The following is a 16,781-nucleotide window of genomic DNA, read 5'->3' on the forward strand; positions in this document are numbered from 1 at the left end:
GTAAAGAACGTTTGTCTCTCTAGATATTTTTATTTAAGATAATGAAACAAAACTTATTTTACAACACACATGATACCTTAGCTATTTTTCTGTGTAGTTTCCATACAAATCTAAATATTTGTCATAGCATATCACCAGCTTTTCTATGTCTTCTGCACACTTCAGTTACTGCCAAGTTCTTGAACCAGTCATTAATGGCCTCTTTCAGTTGTCACTTCCATAGTGATTCCCAATCAAAAAAGTCTTCAATTTGGAAAAAAGATGGTAATCACTTCAAGCCAAGTCCTGGCTATAAGGAAAATGTTCAAAAACTTCACACTTAAACTGAACAAGCAAGTTCTTCGTCAACACAGTAGCAATAACGCACATCTGCATGTTGCTGGACTTCGAGCCAGGACTTGGCTCGGAGTGATTACCATCTTTTTCCAAATTGAAGACTTTTTTGATTGGGAATCACTATGGAAGTGACAACAAACTGAAAGAGGCCGTTAATGACTGGTTCAAGAACTTGGTGGTAACTGAGTGTGCAGAAGGCATAGAAAAGCTGGTGATACACTATGACAAATGTTTAAATTTGTATGGAGACTACGCAGAAAAATAGCTAAGGTATCATGTGTGTTGTAAAATAAGTTTTGTTTCATTATCTTAAATAAAAATATCTAGAGAGACAAACGTTCTTTACTTTTAGAATGACCCTCGTATTTATTTTTACGTATGTACTGATTAATGCAAACGATATACATAGATGTACTGTACATTTCAACTGAGCATGCCTCCTACATAGCACCTCCCATAAAGAATGGCTTAGATATTTAGAACAATTAGAAATTTACAAAGCCAGAAGAAAAAAATGTGGCTATCAACTTTAGAGATGTATACTCCTCCCCTGCATGGAGGTTGATCTTCAAAGTTTAATTTTACAATTCTCTCCTCCTCTTCTCTCTCTCTCACATCACCCCCTCTTTTAACATGTGGATGACAATCGCCTATTTCTAGTAACTTTTTGGCTTGAACTGTTTGTTTTAACAGGTGCATTTGAACTTCAAAGGTCAACTAGCCTGACAATACCTGTTAAATATGGTTGAAAACGTTAGATTTCTTGTAATTTCTTCTTGCTGGATATTGGTTATAGGTGCAGTGTGTATTTATAATCTTCACAGAAATATTTATATCATCTATCAGACAGAAAAAAAAAGATTTTAAAAGATAATCAGATAAATCTAGATAATAATAATTTTAGTTATTTAAACAGTTAAAATGTTTAACTTTAAAAAGTAATTTTTTAAAAATAGTTTTGATCTGAAGAAAGAAATTAATGCAAACACAAAAAATGTATCTAGATTGATTTATTTCTCAGGAGTAGATTTTCACTTTGTTATACTAAAATATTTTTGACCATCTTTTTCATTCACTATCAATTTTTGGTGATCATTTATAGGAGGAAACAGATGTTCCTACTTTAATTCGTAAAATTTTATTTGAAATATTTTGTATTCTGATAATGAATGTGATAATATCTTGATAACAAGTGCAAAAACAGTTGAAGACATTTGATATTTTCTAATTTGCTATAAATAAATGTTTTTTGGTGGCCAACAATATGAATAAATGAGATGATGTCTGATTTTTAAACTACATCACTAAGAAATTATTCCTATTCTTTTGTTATCAATTTACTATATTCAATACAGTCAAACCTGTTTTTATGCGCTCTTTTTATGTGCGATTTTTATTTGTGCGATTTTTTTAATGCGAATTTTTAATTTGTGCGGTATAGTTGGCGACTAGTCTCGTGCGATTCGTCATGTCTTACGTTGACTTATTATAGCTAAATAAACTTATTATAGCATAAATGCACTTATTATAGTAATATTATTGCATGAATATGCGAAAAATGAAATAATTTACTTTTTAAGTCAACAAAACACCACCTGGACAAAAATATGTAAAACAGACGATAGACCAGACGATGCAGTCAAGTGCTGACATCTGTTGTCAATAAATTCTATTTCGTACGGTTTTGAGTTATTTTCTATGTGAGACTTTTTTTATGCGGTCCCTGTTGACCGCATAAAAAAAATATTTTTTAATTGTGTTGCGAAAACTATTTTTTACAGCCATTCGTGAAGTTTCGTGAGATTTTTTTTAATGCGGTCCCTATCCCCCGCATAAAAACAGGTTTGACTGTATTTTGTTTGTATATATTGAGTACACTTTTGTTTCTAAACAAATGTGATAGCAATTACTCTATTAAATGGTTGCTGAATAATATATATGAAGAGAAATTTTAATATATTTGTCATATATTTTATAAATATGAAAGAAAAATATTTTAATCTCTAAAGTTTATCTTACTAGAATTACATGTTGAACTATAGAAAACTAACCAATTCCAAATACTTTTACTCATATACTAATTCTGTCTTTAATTTGAAAAATGTTTGTTAATATGAAAAAAATTGATTAGATAAGTATGAATGGAATAGTTTAAAATCCAATAAATGTTTAAATATTTATTGTTTTATTAAATATAAATGAAGAAAACAAAAAAATTAAAAATTTAAAATATTTTAAATTATAGAACAGAAATTGGAGAATCAAACTTAACTGCAAGATCACAGAGGTAAAATTTAATCTTAAAAATAAAATTGTATCACATAGTATAATAAAAATTAGTTAATTAAGAATTTTACTAATTCTATTTAAATTTTCAGATTTTTGATGTTAGATCAGGATGAAATGGAAGAATTTGCTCATCTTCATAAACAGTTTCCCTTGAAAAGACAGGCAAATAATATATTTATAATTTTTTACTCTATATTTGTTGAATATAAATAAGTTTGATTAAATATGATTAATATCATAATATAATAGATTTAAATTACAGACAGTTGTGACTTGTCTAAATACTATGAAAAAATCAATGGCTGAAGAAAATGCTGTTAGTTGTTTAGTTCTGGGAACAGAAAATAAAAATATTTATATTCTTGAGCCTGATGCCTTCACCATATTAGCAGCAGTAAGTTTCTCATATTCAATTAATTTTTGATAAATTAGTCTAATTTATAAAATATTTTTACAAAATAATTAAAATAAAAATAAAAAATTTACAAAATAATTTGCAAAATATTTTCACTTTTATAAAACAATTTATTTATTTAATAACAGATGGTGTGTTGATACAAATGCTTTTAGTTATAGTATAGGTTTTTTCATTGATTTTCCAGACACAAAGATTCAATGTCTCTTATTTATACGGAATTATGAAATGGTATTTAATATTTCCATGATTGCCAGACTTATTCACTGTATGATCATAGATTGCATCATATATAGAGGCATTCATTTGTATTAGTTACATTGCATATGTCAATGATCCCTGTATTATTTGTGATTTTTAATTAATTTTACTTAAATTTAACCCAACTATGGCTTATGAAAAATATGGTATCAAATATAACAAGCTTGCATTTAATATATGCTTAAGTTTGAGCTGTCTGTAGTGTTTTCGAGACATGGAAGGCATATAATTAGTGGTCCAATATGTACTGTTGAATTCTTATTATGTCAATTTGGTTATCTGACAAAACTGTTAATTTATTGAAGGCATTCTGAAAAATTGATGGTTGATCAGTATATAATAAGTTTCTATTGTGTCATATTAACTAATAAAAGAAAGCTTTCGGAGTTAAACAGGAAATATATTTAGATTCATTGCTATATTATAGAAAATGAAAATTTGATTTATATCAAACTGATTTATCATAAACCACTTAGTTCATCCAAGAAATTATCTGCTCAGATGTTTGTTTTGAATAGAATGAATTATATTTGATTTCATGCTATTAGAAACAGTTTGTCTGAAAATAATATTAATTATGAAAAAAATCTTATTTATTTGTAACATATGCTTGCAGGGCCAGCTCAATGGATGAGGTGGCAAGGTAACTGTCTCAAGCTACAAACTGAGAGAAGTGGCAAAATGAGCAGTCATAAATGTTTAAAAGGAAAAATAAATAAATAAAAATGAAAATAATAAATCAAGTATAGTGAAACTCCATAAATGTACGTACTAAAGTTGTTTAAAAGTAGTTCATATAGCACTGCCAGCATTAGAAGTGTTCTCTATTGACAACTGCTCTGGAAGCAGAAGTGGCAAAAATTGATTTTACTTCAGGTACAAGTTATGATTGCCACTTCATGCTTATCTGTGAAAATTAAATTAAACTGAACTTTTATTTTCAAAAATATTTAAATGCATATTTTGATAGCTTGTTAAACCAGAAATTTTTAATACATTACCAAAATAAATGATTAAATGTTAGAGTTCATTTAATAATTTATAAGTATATCTGTATTGGATATACATACAAACATTCATACATGCATGATAAAATTCAAATATTACTGACTAAACGTCACCAGTCACCAATACAATTAAAGTCTAATTTTAAGTATTGATTGATGTTTTCTTTCAAAATAATTGCAAGCTCTGGTTATCTAATTTCTGCAATCATTCTTCCTTTAATTTGCTGAGCATAGTCTGTTTTTATTTTGATTCTGAGATATCCTGAAATTATCAATCTTTTATTGTGAATTTTATTTTTGGGAATAAAAACATCAAAGCCATATCAGGGAAAATATAAAGACAAGAAAACACCATCATGCTGTTTTTGATTAAAAATTGTTATACTAATAAAATTTTATGGATTTTGCATATTATTATACTAAAATAATCTAAGATTAGCAACTAACAAGAAAAGATAATGATATTAAAGCAGAAATCAATGATAATTAAAAATTTAACAAAAATTTAAAAAACTTAAATTATAATATCATATTCGACTGATATTATTACTATTTGTGTATTAATTTTTTTAGCTTCATCTTTTAATATCATTTATCATAAATGATATATTACTATATACGTATATATAGTATTATCATATATGACAAATTATCAGAAAATAAGAATACAAGGCACATAAATAATGGAAAACATTTACTATCAGATTTTAAAGATACAGACCTTGAAGGACATCTAATGCACTATTTTTCATAGTCATTACCCTGGTTTAGGAGACATTTGTCCCAATGCCTCATGAACTTAAAAATGTCTGTTTCATAAAATTATGAATCTTGTGCTCAAAGTCATGTACATACTTTCTGCTGCATATCTTCATCAGTTTAAAACTGGAATCCATGAAGATATTTCTTCAGAGGATGATAATTGCTTAATCCAAGCTGTAAGATGGATGATGATACGCATCCCACCCAACTCCAAATTTTTTATTTTATCCTGAGAAATTAATAGTTCCAATTTTATGTTGGCAATTTTTTGGTTCAAATCAGAAATATTTCCTTGAAAAATACTATTATTATTTTCTAAGGTAGATATTCTTGTCACTAAATTTTTGAAACTTTCCGAAAGAAAAATGATACATTTTCTTTCAGAAATCTGTGAGATATTTGTTCAAAGTAGCACCATCGTATAATAGAACAGTTCCTTTCACAAGAAATCCTGGTTGGTTATTGTGAATCACTGTTCACATCAGACTTAAGTACTGTAACACCTTGAACCTCCTTGTGTGACCATCTTTCCAAGCATTTATAGTATTCCAATGACTGCATATATCTGGGTATAGCTGCAGTCATTTCAGACTGATATGTGTACATACTCAATTCTTCTAATTAATCACGTTTGCATGTACTGGGAACTATGAGACTGTATCCTTATTTTTTGATCATTCCTGTACAGTACATCAGTATATGTATTATATTTGCATTTCATATTATACATTTTTTTATATTATGTATCCATGTTATATAAATTTTCATGTTAAAATTTAATCTTTCAATACAGTAAGGTCCCACCATATCAGACCAATACATTCCAAGACCCCATATAAGTATGTGAGGATCAGGACATTGGTCTGAGGATTTAATGAGGGTTCATCTCATTAAAACCTTTTCTCAAAACAAAGAATTTTAATTGTAAAAGTAATTCCTTTTAATAATTTGTTTATCATTGGAATTTTAAATGACTGGCACTTTGGAAAAATAACTGTTGAAAAGAAATACACAGTTCTTGATTTAAGCAAAGTCTCAAGATCAGTAAATATCCCTGGTTGAGATCAGAAATCATTGCCAAATTTTCCTCTGGGATTAAATTTTCCACAGGAATTAAATTATCTGCTGTTGGGGAAATTTCCCACCATGTGGCAGCATGCTTGAGAAAGATTGATGCAGATCCCAGTCTTTAGTGCAGAACAAAGAATTGAGTCACAGTAATGCTTTTCTGGAACAAGAACGAGCATGACTGAGCAAAATGCTGCAATTTTTATATTACAGTTTTTTTTAAAATCACCAATAGTGTAAATCTGAAACTGCATGTGGCAAATCTGCATATGATGAGTCCTACTATATATTTTTATTTAGCTAAAACTTAAATAAATCAATTCTCATCTCTCATTGGTATTCTCTGATAAGAAATTTTTATTTATTTTTTTAGTATGAGGGTAATCCCAAAAGTAAGGTCTCCTATTTTTTTAAAATACAAAGAAATGTTTATTTTTAATATTGTTTACATCATTTTAAAGCTTGAACATTTCTCTATTTTTCTACATAATCATCATTTTGGTCAATGCATTTTTGTAGTGCTGTGGCAATTTTTGTATGCTCATGTCATACCAGCTTGCTGCCATGTCATGTTAAACCGATTGAAATTCGTTGCCAATTGACGGAAGTGTATGGCAAGTTGTGCATAGATGTTAAAAATGTCCTCAAGTGGTGTAGGGAGTTTGCAGCTGATTGTACTGAAATTCACATCAAAGAAAGAAGCGGGAGACTGCCAATTTTCTAAGAGACAATTGTGAAGGTTAAGCAAACCATGAATGAAGATCAACGAATCACTATGAATGATCTCTGCATTTTGGTTCTTGGAGTTTCCCAAAGCACCATTCATACGATTTTAATGGAAAAGTTGTAATATCTAAAGGTGTGAGCAAGATGGGTCCCGTGACATGGCGGCGAGATGGTATGACATGGGCATATGAAAACTGCCACAGTGCCTACAAAAATGCATCGACCAATATAGCGATTATGTAGAAAATAGATAAATGTTCAAGCTTTAAAATGATGTAAACATTATTGAAAATAAACGTTTCTTTGTATTTTAAAAAAATAGGAGACCTTACTTTTGGGATAACCCTCATATAATCATTAAGGCAGGCTAGGGCATCTAGCCTTAGTGCCTAGATATCCTAATCTTAATACTCTTACAGTACCTAACATGGAGATATCATTACTTGATGAGCAAACAAAAAATATAGGAAAAAACTATTGAAATATTAATTTATTGCTATTTGTTGATTATTAATTTACAGTTTAGAATCAGGGCTGTGGAGTTGGAGTTGGAGTCATGGAGTTTTGGTGTTTTAGTCAGAGTCAGAGTCATCAAAAATCCACAGATTCTGACTCTGGATGTGTGTGAGGGCACAATTTAGTTCAACCACTTTGAAGCTTAATAACTCCTGTGTTAAGCCATCTGATTCTGATTCAAAAATCACAGAAGTTATTAAGCTTCAAACAGGGAGGATAAAATCATGCCACAGACACACATTCTAACATCCATACATAATACATACAGGGAAAAAAACCCCAAATCTTTTCTTAACATTTCAAGGTGTCCTGAGTCCAAAACTGTAAAAGTTTTGGGGGGTCATTTTTTTGACTGACTACTACACTTTCCCTCTGTTATATATAACAGCCTGAGAAAGTAAAAATTATCAAATACATATTTTTATATTGACTATGTCATTACTTAGAGAAATATTTTAGCTTTGGAATAAAAATTTTTCTATGTTCTATCTTTATTAGAACTCTATTTATTGAAGTTTTTATTCTAAGATCATGTGATGACATCAGAATTCCCAGGCCTATTTTGGTAACAAGTCTGCCCCTGGTCAAAGTCACATGGTAAATCAGTGTCAGTAATTTTTAAATGACTATACAGCCCTGTTTAGAATTATTCGATTATATTTAATTACTTCAACTAATAAATATTGTATCTTACATTTATTAAAGATTTTTCAAAAAACATAAATAATCATATTTTTTATCTTCAAAAAATTATTAATTTAAATATATTTTAAAATTAAAATTTCAGATGACTGTTCCCAGTATTCCAGTATTTTTGAATGTGAGTGGTCTTTTTGATGTAGAATACCGTATTATAATTGCATGTCGAAATGGGTGTCTTTACACTCTTAAAAGGTATTTAAATTTTTTAAAGTACATGTCAGAAATATATATCATATTTCATTAATTATATCAATATTTGTAGAGGTTATAAAACAGGAAGATTATGTGCAGAATTGAGTTCCCAAGTTATTGGCTTACAAAAAGTAAATAACAATATTGTTGTTGGGTGTATGAATGATTATATTTATTGTTATACAACAAAGGTAAGACTAAAATGTAACTGATATAAAGGTTAATACATGTAATGTAATGGCTAGGACAGTAATAAACATTAAAAATATTCACAAATTAGAAGAAATTAAAAAATTGTCTTCCTATCTAGTCTTTGTTAACACCTCAGGAACACAACGGTTTTTACAAGTGGAGTTGACTTTTTATTTGAGGCTACTTATCTGCCTCGATATGTCAGATCATTTAAAAAATTCTGTTTAATGTTTTTGCATATCGAGACAGATAAGTAGCCTGAAAATATATAAAAATAATAAAAAGTCAGCTCCACCTGTAAAAACCATTGTGTTCCTGAGGTGTTAACAAAGACTAGATAGGAAGGCAATTTTTTAGTTTCGTCTAATTTGTGAATATTTTTAATGATATAAAAGTTATTGTAATAATTAAACTTATTATCAGGTAAAAGTTAAACTTAACATTATTAGTAGTGAAAAAGTTAACTTTTAGAAATATTAATAATAGAATGTAGTCGTCATTTTCAAAGAAATTTCCTTCTTAAATGTTGCTTAATTAATTTCAATACCTTGGTTTTGTATAGTAAATTATAAAATTTTAGGAATTATTATGTAATGTGATGATAATTATTATAAATCATGGAGGTAAAATAGGAATGAAATAACTAACTGAAAGAATAAATACAATAATAGTAATAATAATTATTTGAAAATTATAATGTAATATAAGCATAATATTTCCAACAACAAAACATAAATATAAGTCTCAAAATAAATTATGAGTGTTTCTTCAAATTCTGTTTTGTATTTGATTTTCTCATTATTAGAATTGTGATAAAGAAGATAAATATAAAAGTAAGATATATTAACTGGTAATTAAAGTAAAAGTATTGATAACTGATTTTTCAATTATTTTGTCATAAAATAAAAAAAAAATAAGCAGTTATAACAAAATGTTATAGAAATGCAAGTATAGCTAGGGCTTTGATGTGAAAAATAAACTAACAATGAATATGCTAATCTGTATTCTGTATTTATCATAAAAATAAATAATCATATGAGAAGTTATGTAAAAAAGTAAAGATATTACACAAAGTTTTTAGTTTTTCAATATATTTATACCCTTATTCATTTATAGGATCCGTACAAGGGTTGTTCAAAAAATTCCCAAACTTTATTTATTACAAAAAAAATACTTTACTTAAAATTTATTTGTCAGGGTCCCCTTCAAAGTAGTCTCATCCCCAACATATGCACTTATCCCAACTGTGTTTCCACTTTTTGAAACAGTCCTGGAATGCTTCTTCCGGAATTCTCATAAGCTCCTCCGTCGATTTTTTTCTATCTCTGGAATAGTGCAAATCTTTTTCCTTTGAGCGTGTTTTTTAGTTTGGGGAACAGGAAAAAGTCGCATGGGGCCAGGTCAGGTGAGTAGGGTGGGTGGGAAAGCACAGCGGTTTTGTTTTTGGCCAAAAACTCACGAGTTCTGAGGGACGAATGAGCTGGCACATTGTCGTGGTGAAAAAAACCACTCGCCACTCCTCCAAAATTCAGGCTGTTTATGCCTGATCTAGGTAGTACGCTGCGTTGACTGTAGGTATTCATGATGCACAACCCCTTTGCATCGAAAAAAACAGTCAACATCACCTTAACATTTGAGCGAACTTGTTGAGCTTTTTTTGCAGGGTTGTTTCACCCACCCTCACCATAGGTCTTGGTAATTAACTCAAAAGTTTCCAGGAAGGACTTCCCAAGTTTCACACAGAATTTCACAGAACAAGAATGCTCCTTCAGAGCTCATTTCAGTGGTTCCGATTTTTCGCCAAATGCCCTGAACACCACTTCACATAAACGGCCGTAACTAATCACCAAAACAGGATATCAACAAACGGTTTGAAACATGTTACTCAGAAGGTTTTCGTGGACACAACACCTTCAAGCGGATTAAAAAATATCCAACCGGAGGTGCACTATTCAAAAAGTTTTTGAACTTTTTGAACAACCCACGTATTTTAAGATTGAATCCTTCAATCCTAGCTTAATCATACTTTTTACCAAAACATAATAATAATTTCCTTTCTTTTTGATAGATATGAGAAAAAACTGTTTATGTATCCATAAATATAGTTATAAAATAAAGATCTAACATAATAATGTGATACTTTAATTTTATTTGTTTCATTGAGTAAATTAATACTATCATCAAATTGTATGGTTCTTTAAGCTGTTTCTGTATATCAAATCAATAAATTCTTCATAGTGTGGCTTATTGTTTGTCAAAATTCTTTTTGACTTAGACATGTAAGTAAAATCATGTTTTAGAGAGATGTTAAATATAGTTTATAGGAATTCTAATAGATTTTCAGTAGAAATGTTACAATTAATTTCAGAATTGATGTTTCCAAACATATCATTATCTGTTACCTGATCAAACTTAAATTTTACAATGATTATTTTTCATTATTTTGAAAGTTCTTTATAAAATATATTTTAAAAAATTTCTATTACAAAAAACTTTTTAAGAAAAGATCAAGTCTATATTTCATTATATGTATGGCAATATTATGTATATACTCAGTGGTGATATTCGAAAGATTTAACAAGGGGTTCGCTAGTAGAAAATTTTTCCCTGACAATCACCGACAAACAAAATGGAAGTTTTAGATATAAATAAATACAATACCTTTTCTTGCAATATATCTAACAATCAGTGGCGTATTTGGAACGTAACGAGCCCTGGGTGAAGACCAGGTAACAATAGTATTTTAGTGCTGTCGACCTTTTTTTCTTTTTTTTTAGGCAGAGAAATTCTTCACCGCGAAATGGCACTCTTCGTAATAGACAGATGTCATCATCTCTCGAGATACATTATCCTTTTTCTTTCGCTGTCCATAGCCCGACACGTGTTCCACAGCCATCTTGTATTATCTCACGCGCGTGACATTCTGGGATCTCTCTTATGACTGGATCTACTTTCAAGAACTCTCTTGAATCGATCGCGATTAAACCTCGTTTCGGTTGAGATTGAAACGGTCCAGAGAGATCGCACCAAGACATAGTCCCCGACCTTGCTCACAATCTAGATTGAAATGCTCGGTGCAAACGAGGTATAAGGCCCTAGTTTAGTAGTATTACAGAGTATAATACGTATATTTTAATATATTTAAAAAAAAACAAACCCACTGAGAAATGTTCCGTGTGTTTAACAAGGTTCGGAAAACTGAAAATTTTAACAACGGGTTCGGCTGAACCTGTGCGAACCCGCTGAATATCACCACTGTATATACTCATCATTTGTAGTTATAATTTACTTTAAACAATCCTTCTTAGCATTTATCAATTAAATAATAGTTTAACTTCAACTTGTTAATATTCATTTATAAATTTGAATGTTTGATATTATTCTGTTTTTAGGGAAAATGTCTCTGGTCTTTGAAACTACCATCAAGTATTGTTGCAATGGAAAGTTTACACATAGATCAAATGGGCATTTCTTTAGTTGCTGTTGCTTTAAACAATGGCACAGTTCATTTTTATCAAGACAAATATCTAGTTGACGTATTAGCAACCGAAGGTGTTGTGACTGCCATCAAATTTGGTCATTTTGGTCGTGAAGATAATAGTTTAGTTATGGTTACAAGATGTATGATGTTTAATTCATTTAGGAAAAGAATTGAACATATTTATATTTTATTAAACGGATTCATTTTTTTATATAGCTGGGGCTTTGATAATTAAAATATTGAAACGTACAGCAACTTTTGAGACCCAAGAGTTACCTCAAAATGTTTTAACTGCTCAGAATATGAAGCTGAACATTCCCAAAAAAAGTAAATTGTTTGTAGACCAAACGATGAGAGAAAGAGAACAGTCTGTTGGTAAGAAAAATCGTAATTTCTTTCCTTAAAAAATATTTATAATATAAATTTAAACTTTGATGAATGTAGTAATGCATCGAGCATTTCAACATGATCTGTATCGAATGAGACTCATTACGGCAAGAGCTTATGTTAAAGCTCTAACTTCAAGTCTTAATCCGGTATCATATAATGCAAGTGACCTTCTCAGACTTTCTGCTCAGGTATAGTATACATTATAGTCACAGCAGGCTTTATTTAAGTATTAATGAATGCTTATTTATTTTAGGTCCAAGGATTAGGACCCATGTTTCGCCTCAGATTAGAATTACAAAACACCTCAAATAGCAAACCGTCCATTAATCTCTACCTAATATTTAAATGTGATGTTCGTATTTATAAAATTGAGAAAACTTATATCCCGGTGATTAATTTTTTTCAAATAAATACATTTCTTGAATAATTTAATGTTTTAATTTGACATTATTTTAAATTGTAGGTTCCTCTTTTGGCACCTGGATTATGCTATTCATTTGCAACGTCAGTAGAATGTAGCAGTGAGATGAATATTTCTGATATAATTAAAGTGAGTTTATTGTTTTTATTTGAATAAAACCAATTTGAGAATATTAATATTCATTTTTTTCTTAGGTATTTGTTGTGAAACAAGGTAAAAGTGCTCCTTTGATAACGGCTATTATTAATATGCCTGTCAGTGAAGGAGTAAATCCAATGTGATGTATTCATATTTTTTTAATCACAGATATAAACACACATTTTGCACATATGTATAATTTGTAAATATTGAATCATTTTTAGTCTTATACAATAATTAAGAATTATTTTTTAACACATTGTACTAAATATAAAGCATGTTTGTTACACAAATATTTTTTCTATGATGCTGTGTCAGTCCGAAGCCATACATTGGATTGATGGGAAATTACAACCAAAACCTGTTAAAAATCAAAATTAAGTTAAATGTTTTATTTGAATTATTATAATGACTTCATCATCAGTTACACAGTGTGAATTATTGTTAATAGAATATTTGTGCCATCTGATGGAAAACAACAGTGTAAATTAAACTGTTATAAAAATAAAAATGACATTGGTAAGATATGTTTCAGTTGATTACATGTTAGTAGTAGACTGCTTTTACTTTACTTTCAGGTAGCTATAACTGGTTAAAGATGATGTGCTCACATCGCAACCACAATATGTATTATTTATGCACATTAAGGCATGTATTAACACTATTAGTGTATTCACAAAGAGTTATTAACAATTAAAACAGATATATGCAAAAAGAAGACTTTAAAAATGAATTTAATCTACTTAAATGATTTCAAGCTATTGTAGTGCTAATATCAACTCATAATTCATTACTTGGTAATTTGTTACCTTTACATAGCAGTTACCACTACCATACCTTTATTCACTTAGAACTGTTGAGTCTGCTGAACATGCATTATTTATGATTAAAACCATTTCCTTTCCATTTTTGCTTTTGTTTTTTCTTTCAAGCTATTATTTATATGAATATTTAGTAAGAGTTAAATTTGAAAAAAAAAAATGATTTAAAGAAAGGAAGTAATGTGGAATAAGCTGCAAGACTTTTAATAAATAGTGAAATGTGTGGTTGCAAAGGTGTTTATTTTGAAGATGGCTTGTAAATACTTGTAGGGAAAGGTGGAGGCAAGATAAAGTAGTTAAGGAACTTTTAGTTTTTTTATAATCTTTGTCTGTCATTAATAATAAATAACAACATAATAGAAGATTTGTCTGTCATTGAATGCTCAAAGATGTGTATTTCAACTACAATCAATAAAACTTCAAATTATTAACATTTTTTTCTTCTTTTTTACAATGTTTATGAATAATGTCAAATATCCTATCTTGCCCTGCACATGGAGTAAGACAAGGTATGTTTAGAAGCAATATAGAGTGGTTCAAATTAAATTATTTTTCAACTAGCTATGAAACAATATTTAGGATTAATTATAGAAATTTTTATAGTATAGTAATTATTTTTCTTGAAGACATATGGTACAAATGTGGCAAACCTCATCTTCTTTACCATCTCACAAATAATGTATCTATTGGTGATGTATTATACTGCATATCCTACCTTCCGTCATTGAATAAGAATAAAATTATCCACAGTAAAGGCATTCAGTGTCTTTATTCGAAGAGCTTTCTCCAGATGCTTAAACCGATGCTTTGTGTTTTGTCCTTCTGCAAGTTGACTACCTTTTCCTCTTTCCTTACTCTCTACGTTTGTCTTCTCCTAAGTCTTTTTGTTTCTTTGTTAAGATGGGATATCAAATGAGAAACATGATGAAGTTAACCCACTTTGCCCCACATAACACTTCTCCATCTTGCCCCAATGTCATTTTGAAGTCTTGCTTAAATTCCTTGTTAATCAATAGTATTAATAAAAAATCTTATATAGTGAAGTGAAACTAAGATTTTTCTACTGATAGAAAGAATCAAAAAGTTAAAATACTTTGCATTCGTTATATGCAAGTATTTCTAAAAACATTGTAAATTACTTCATGACTTCAAACACATTATTGCTTTCATAGATGAAGAATATTGAATAACAACAGAAATTTTACTGTCATTTACTTCTATATTCTACTAAGTTTCAGCATTTAAGTGCAATGCAAATTCTATCCCATCTTGTTTCACTACCCCACCTTCTACTATAAAACCTCTCCTTGAGGACCATCCTAAAAGTAGACAACATTTAATAGTGAATAGTTTAAAAGTTCCCCAAATGTAAGAAAGTATAACTTTGTATTAACTTTCATCTTTAGGCAGTTATTTTTAGCGGAGATCTGTCCCTTCAATTTTTCAGCAGAATAATTACCCACTGCAGCTACATGTGTGAAATATTTCTATTCTAAAAATAAGGAAATGGCTCACACTAATTTCTATTATACTGTACAGTACATTTCATTACATTTTTAGAAATGCAAATGAGGAAAATCCTGAAAACTTGTGCAATAGCATTGTTTCAATAATCTCTGTACTGCACAGTCTTTTGACCATTTACGTTAGAGAAAATTTCTTGCAAACAATACAAGTGTTTATCACTCAAGGAAAAGTAGATGCTATAAATTGCCAAAAAAGTGAAAACCTGATCTATAATGGGTAAATTTAAAGTAGGAAAAACTCAAGTTAGCAAGATTTTGAAACCTCAGGATGATATTTTAGAGCAGTGGAAAGAAAATGGAAATCAGAAAGCAAAAAAAAAAAAAATTCCAGAAACAATATCTATTGATTTAGCTATGTACAAGTGGTTTTGTCAAGCTTGTTTGACCAGTATTCCTGTATCCGGACCATTGAAATGGGAAAATCTTACTGTAATGCTTTGTGTAAAGGTGCATGAAATTGCCACGGGATTGAACTGTGAAAATTTTAAATCATCTAACAGTTGGCTTGAGAAATTCCATAAACAAAACATTGTTTTTAAGGCAATCAGTGGAGAAGTCTGTCCCAGAAAACACATTTTCTGACTGAACATAACTTTTGGATATCTGCTGCAGTTGCACAGGAAAAATCAATGTTTAATTTAGATGAAACTGAACTGATTTTAGAGCATTTCTGGATAAATGATGCATTTAAAAGGTGAGAAATGAAGCAGAGGAAAGTTTCAAAAGAACATCTTAATGTAATGCTTTGTGTATATATAGCCAAGGAGTTCAATTTGTCTCGTCAGAAAAACAAAAAAAATTCACTTTTCTTTAAAGGGATACGGGTGCAGTCGAGTGGTATGCTAACCAAAAAAAGTATGGATGACAAGTATGAGATATAATTATGGATTGGTTGATGAAATTTGATACAAAGATGAGCAGAGTGAAAAAGAAGGTGCTTCTTAGACAATTCAACCTCCCATCCCAACAGTCTCACCTTGGAAAGATGTTAAACTTGTTTTCTTTCCTGCAAAAACAACTTCCAAATAACTTGATCAAGGAATAGTGAGCAAAAAATAATGCATTAAACAAACTGTCTTTCAGCATTAAAACCTCTTAACACTAAAAGACTGTTTATTTAATGTTCTATTTTGTAATTTTGCACGAAGTGCATGTATAAAATTCATTAAATTGCAAGCGACTTCAAGATTTTCTATTACTAGCGAGTACTCTGTCAAATCCTAACTCGGACAGTGGCTAGAAAACACCAGTGATCTGATAAAGATCATTAATGTTTTAGATTCAGTTTTATGGATCGAGTCATTTCCGAATGCCATACATCAGGAAACCGCAAGAAACCACTTCAAGGCAGCTCAATTTCCTCAGATATTGGCTCAATTTTCATTTCGCACTCAAGAAGCAAACAAAAATTTCTGAATACTTTAATCATAATAAGCTGTTTTACAGAATTGCAGTGCTATACAGTCTCTTTGTACTGTATCAGTTCATATACTGTAATACTGTATATATTTTGTTAGTCTGTTTTTATTTTGATTTTC

General features: G+C 29.7%; 1 protein-coding gene across 1 annotated transcript in view; it reads left to right on the forward strand.

The window, feature by feature from the left end:
• Nucleotides 1-13,419, forward strand: part of BBS1 (Bardet-Biedl syndrome 1) — a 30,415-nt gene extending 16,996 nt beyond the window's left edge. The window contains exons 6-16 of the mRNA XM_067274680.1: nt 2,582-2,623; nt 2,715-2,787; nt 2,888-3,019; nt 8,168-8,274; nt 8,345-8,465; nt 11,859-12,087; nt 12,164-12,322; nt 12,392-12,525; nt 12,591-12,725; nt 12,801-12,887; nt 12,953-13,419. Coding sequence (XP_067130781.1) covers nt 2,582-2,623; nt 2,715-2,787; nt 2,888-3,019; nt 8,168-8,274; nt 8,345-8,465; nt 11,859-12,087; nt 12,164-12,322; nt 12,392-12,525; nt 12,591-12,725; nt 12,801-12,887; nt 12,953-13,039 — 1,306 coding nt within the window. The 3' untranslated portion in view covers nt 13,040-13,419. The remainder of the gene's footprint in view (nt 1-2,581; nt 2,624-2,714; nt 2,788-2,887; nt 3,020-8,167; nt 8,275-8,344; nt 8,466-11,858; nt 12,088-12,163; nt 12,323-12,391; nt 12,526-12,590; nt 12,726-12,800; nt 12,888-12,952) is intronic.
• Nucleotides 13,420-16,781: the final 3,362 nt, after the last annotated feature.

The sequence above is a fragment of the Centruroides vittatus genome, unplaced genomic scaffold (genome assembly GCF_030686945.1).
Source record: "Centruroides vittatus isolate TY-2023 unplaced genomic scaffold, ASM3068694v2 contig_559, whole genome shotgun sequence".
NCBI classification, from domain to species: domain Eukaryota; kingdom Metazoa; phylum Arthropoda; class Arachnida; order Scorpiones; family Buthidae; genus Centruroides; species Centruroides vittatus.